General features: G+C 39.5%; 1 protein-coding gene across 1 annotated transcript in view; it reads right to left on the reverse strand.

Annotated features, from left to right (window-relative positions):
* Window positions 1–2,308: 2,308 nt before the first annotated feature.
* The window catches only part of LOC111961662 (uncharacterized), a 10,076-nt gene continuing 6,997 nt past the window's right edge, over window positions 2,309–5,387 (reverse strand). Inside the window, exons 6-11 of the mRNA XM_070442317.1 lie at window positions 5,126–5,209; window positions 4,783–4,887; window positions 4,648–4,675; window positions 4,515–4,555; window positions 4,399–4,430; window positions 2,309–4,259 (exon numbers count right to left, since the gene is read on the reverse strand). Of these exons, the coding sequence (XP_070298418.1) occupies window positions 4,098–4,259; window positions 4,399–4,430; window positions 4,515–4,555; window positions 4,648–4,675; window positions 4,783–4,887; window positions 5,126–5,209 (452 nt within the window). The 3' untranslated portion in view covers window positions 2,309–4,097. The remainder of the gene's footprint in view (window positions 4,260–4,398; window positions 4,431–4,514; window positions 4,556–4,647; window positions 4,676–4,782; window positions 4,888–5,125; window positions 5,210–5,387) is intronic.

The raw sequence follows: 5,387 nt of genomic DNA on the forward strand, positions 1-5,387 counted from the left end.
TGTGTACTCCTTGGATTTCTCCTCATCCTTCCTCCGCGACTCAGGGACTGACAGGTGCACAATAAGACAACAGAAATTATGGTGGAATACAAAAAACTTTATGTTCTCCCTTTAATTTACGTCGAAAAACTTGCAGTATGGTTTTGAGTTAATCTGATACTGTCATTTCACTTCTGTCTCTACAATAAAATTCAGTTCTGCAACATAGAATTTTTCTGGAAAAGGGAACATGATGGAAACTAACGGGTGTGCAGTACAAACATAATCGGCGGATCATGTTGGCAAGTCCTTTCAATCGATCCATCTTCAGGTCTGGTTTAAAACATACTGGTCTGTATCATTTGTGAGACTCTGGGTGTGGTGCAGTCTGACAAGGCTGAATCGAGTGGAACTTAGCTCTAACATGACTGAGCCATAGGAATGGAGGCAGCACCAGGGTGGGAATGGAGAGACAGGAGGTTAACTTCTTCAAAGTGCACGAGGGGTAATAGCACAAATCTCTTCAACCTTCCTGTGATTGCAACAAGGGATGAGGACAAATCACTATTTGAAAGAAAACACAATCATCATCCTTCAATACATCACAATTCCAACTGTTTTTTCCATTTAAAATGCTTATTGTTGTTGCAACCGCCCACTGGTCACCTGTTTATGCACAGAGAAACCAAGAAAGCACTATGGTGGCCCCGCCCAAGGCCCCTCCCCACCCGGACCCCTCGCCCCCTCCCGCCACCTCCGGCCTCCCTCCCGCCGGCGGCCCCTGTGTCCCGCCCCCCCCCGCCTCCGGGCCCCCAAAGTAGAGGAAGAGCATGAGGCAGCTACAGAAAACATAATTATGTCAGTGGTATTCCTTTCTTTTCCTGTGAGAATTCTGCAGGATTTTGTTGTGTCACTTGCTGTGGTAACAGAATACATAACTGTGCTGTTAATACGCGGACTGTGGTAAATATCTCCATAATAATGGCCACACACGTACCACTTCACTGTGGCATCCATCATACATACTTGTTAGGGTAGGGTCTCCTTGCAATGTCTGAACACTGGACGATCTGAAAGACACTGGATAGCGTGAGATAGGCATTCACATTTTGAACTGTATGTTCCTGTATGCTGTCATAATCATACTGTTAAACACACAACACAACAATATTCACCTTTATGATGAGGCGTCCGTTCCCTATGACAGTAAAACATGGGAATACATGTGAGTGATTCTGTCTGATCGGTTTTGCTGAATACGCTTTAAAAGGCTGTTAGATCCCAGGTTCACATACTCTTTGCTTTCAGTGAGAGGAGACAGTGTGATGCAGAATATGATACTGCAAGTAGAATTATGAATCCTTATCAGGGCCATACATCGGATGATGTATTTAGTCAGCATGTCTGTAACAGAGAAAATTTGTATTTTTTGACCAATGGATAATGACCTAATCAGGAATCTATGCATTACATTCTCATGTAATCTTTCTTACTTGTGTTCCACACCACCACTGTGACATTTTTGCTGGGAGGTGAGTGGACGCCCTCCTCCTCTTAATAATGATACTGGACGGTGACTTTGACCGCCCTCTGGGCTTCCACCAAGCAGCTCTGACCCCTTTAGTGAGACGGGAGCATTGGTTGTGGCTGGCATTTGAGCGACCAAGCTCCTTGAGTTTAGAATCCACATAGAACAAACACTGCTGACCTCTACAAGGGCAGAGGACTCGCAGCTCAGCTCAACCACTTCCGTCAGGGTCACAAACCTCAGGCTTACTGAGATCTGGTGCTTCTTCTCCTGGGTAATCCAAGTGTTTGTCTGATTCTCTTGTCCCTTGACGGATGAGGAATGAGAGAGATAGTTGAGGAAAGAGAGGATAGTTGAGGAAGATAGGTATGATAACATACATAGTGAAAAAACAACGATTTGTGTCCGTTCTAAAACTAATTCAAAATGCAAGATTTTATTCCTCTTAAAGAGCTCAACATTATTTTCCAGCCATTGATAACCATGCAAATCACAAAAGTGCATCCTAATGTTGAATGACTAAACAAGCAAGAGAAGGGGAGAAACGTACCTGCATCTGTTAACTGTAGGTGAGAGACTACAAGAAATGTAGTTCATTGTCATTCCAACAAAAGTACAATTAGGGATATTGTTATGAAAGTAAATTATTTAACATTTTATTATACAGTACAATAATGATAATATTAATAATACATAACTAACACATAAGGCACCAGCAGCACATTCATTGGATCATGTTAGAGTTCTTTGAAGGTCCCAAACCTGCCACCTGTTTTATTATAATGCAGAGAGAGAAAGTGAAACAGGATATATGGAAATGAGATTTGCTTACGGGGTCGACTATTTTCCCATGTCCTCAAAAATGTTTTTAGAAATATAACAACTTTTGGCTGTAGATAATGAACTCAGGCAATGCCACAGTAGTGAGTGTGGAGAGTGACACACTGTATTTGGTGTCTCTCCTCTTACTTTTATGGTGAAACAAAAGCTCCTTTTTGTGATGGTGCATAATTTTCAATGCACTCTCATACCTATAGCTGTCATGGGTTTGTAATGTGCTCCAATTGCGGTTAGATAAGACTGATCTGGGTGGGCCTATTCCGTCCTACGATCGTAACAAACATGTTACCTGTGTCGGGAGCACAGCGTTTTGAGAGTTATGTTCATGCAAGATTTTGTTCTGGGTTTTCGAGATTAGGTTGGGCCTAACCAGGCCTAACTGGCAGGAACCACTTGTAATTGCAAAAAATATATTAAAAATATTATTGAATTGTTGCAATTATCACGTGGGTTTCATTTGTCTCTAGTTGAAGCTTTGCACATGAATAATTTACTATAAATCAAGAAGCTGTTCATTTACAATATGCATCAAGTATACTTGTTCAAATGAGTCACATCTTTAAACTTTGCACATGTATTTATAGGCCAGTATGAGAATGTAATTGGTCTGAGTGGAACAGATGTTGACAGACTACAGGAGGAGGTGGGGTCCACAGAGTAGCACATATGTAAATCAGGAAGCTGAGAGAGGAAATGTGGAGGTAGTGTATCAACAGGTGGAAGTAAAGGCACATACTGTAAGTAAACCTTGATTAWATCTTAACTAAAAGCACTTTAAAGTAATACTTAAGTAATTTTTGGGGGTATCTATACTTTACTATTCATATTAATGACTACTTCTACTTTTAGTTAACTACATTCCTTAAGAAAATATRGTACTTTTTACTCCATACATTTTCCTTGACGCCCAAAAGTTCTCGTTACATTTTGAATGCTTAGCAGGACAGGAAAATAGTCAAATTCACGCACTTATCAACTGCACATCCCTAGTCATCCCTACTGCCTCTGATCTGGCGGACTCACTAAACTGACATGATTTGTTTGTAAATGATGACTGAGTGTTGGAGTGTGCCCCTGGCCTTCTGTAAAAAAAGAAAATAGATGGTGCATTCTGGTTTGCTTAATATAAGGAATTTGAAATTATTTATACTTTTACTTTTGATACTTAAGTATATTTTTAACCAAAAACTTATAGACTTTTACTCAAGTAAAATTTTACTGGGGGATTTTAACTTTTACTTTAGTCATTTTTTATTAAGGTATCTTTACTTTTACTCAAGTTTTACAGTTGGGTACTTTTTCCAKCACTGAAAACTAATATACACCAGACATGGTTAAAGAGAGAGATGTAGAGAGCGAGAGATCAGAAAGGGAGAGAGAGATGAAGTTATGTAACAAGCAAAGTTTGACATTTGTTCTACCTTCTRGTGGCTTTGAGTCTCTATTGACTCTTGTCAAGGAGGGAAATAGATTGGTGACTACTGATTGGTGACTGCTGACTAGATTGGGTAACTCAATTTAGGAAAATATTTATTTTTATTTATTTTTCATTTATTTAATTGAACCTAAAATGCAAATAGTTGAAGCTGCTTGTTTTCAGAAAGGAGTAGATATCTTTAGTCTTTGTTGTTGTGGCAGTATTTTTTGCACTATGAGTAAATTATGATCCAATATGAAGAAAGAAAGAAAGAAAGATAGGATTGTAACTGTAAACTATGGCAAAAAATGTTATCAGTAAATGTTTCTTCTTCTATGATTCTGCTAAGAGGGCGTACTCTCCAGCTATTTCAAACTTGATCTTGGTGCGCCCAGGTCCATCTTGGTTACCGGTAGATTTCACTGTTGCATATTGAATACTAGCTCGGTCACCAGTAGATGTCACTGTAGCGTATTGCAGACTAGTGTCCTCTTCCTGTAAGAGAGAGCTCAAGTCACTTTGAGCTGTGTGCACGGTAGGGTTGTCATTGTTGCGTTTGGTAATATTGCTTGATATTGTGGAAGTAAAGTGCATATTAGGCTACTTCACACTGCACTGGTTCAAACCAACTCACCTCATCCCTAGATGGCTTTGTGATGACAGAATCTGTTTGAAATGAGAGAATGAGGGAAAATAAAACACTGAACAAAAGAAGATAAAGTTGGTGGTTTAGTTAACTCTCATACTCACAGACACAAAGTGTGGTTTGGTCTTGCTGCTCAGGTGGGCTTCTGTCGAGACAATGCAGTACAGTCAGAAAGATARAGTAGTGCATGAATAAAGAAAAAATTCTTTGAATCTAAAATGAATACACCAGTCTTACCCAGTATTTACAGGCCTGCCTTGAACCCCTTCAAAAGATACAGAGAGAAAATMTAGCAATTTTGAAAATAACTCAAAGTAGCCTTTGGAACAAAATAAGAATGGGATATGAGAAGACCTATGTGAAAGCACGCACCACACTTGCGTTGGAGAACACACAGSACAGACCCAGCTAGCAGAACCAGGAAAAGYYAACCAGCACCCAGAATGATGATGATGAGGAACACTGGAAGTGAAGAAACTGAATGAAGGCTCACTGACAGTGAGTCATCTATACAGTATAACCTGACCTTACAATGACTAGAATGTTAGTGCAAATAAGTCTTACTAATAGRGACTATCGAGACACTTAACAGTTTATAGATGTTGGAAATGTATCAATACCTGTACATTTAGAAGTGGAGTCATTCAATAAACTWGCAATTTGAAGTTCATAGGACTATTATCAGTTAATCTAAAACCAAACCAATGTTACTCACCTCTTCCTTGGACTGTGACAGTGCTGCTTGTCTTCTCCTGATCAGTTGTGTTTAAACCGGACGCTGATGGGGAACTAGTTGCTCCTGGAGGATTTAATACAGAAATAATTAAAACATTGATATGTGTAAATTAATAATATATTAGTCTTGCAATACAACAATAGAAAGACAGAAGATTGACACATTTGAAATCACAGAAAATGATGGGCTCTAGTCTTCCTCACCATCTATGGTGATACCGAGGGGTTCACTATGCTGTGAT

The sequence above is a fragment of the Salvelinus sp. IW2-2015 genome, linkage group LG4q.1:29 (genome assembly GCF_002910315.2).
Source record: "Salvelinus sp. IW2-2015 linkage group LG4q.1:29, ASM291031v2, whole genome shotgun sequence".
NCBI classification, from domain to species: Eukaryota; Metazoa; Chordata; class Actinopteri; order Salmoniformes; family Salmonidae; genus Salvelinus; species Salvelinus sp. IW2-2015.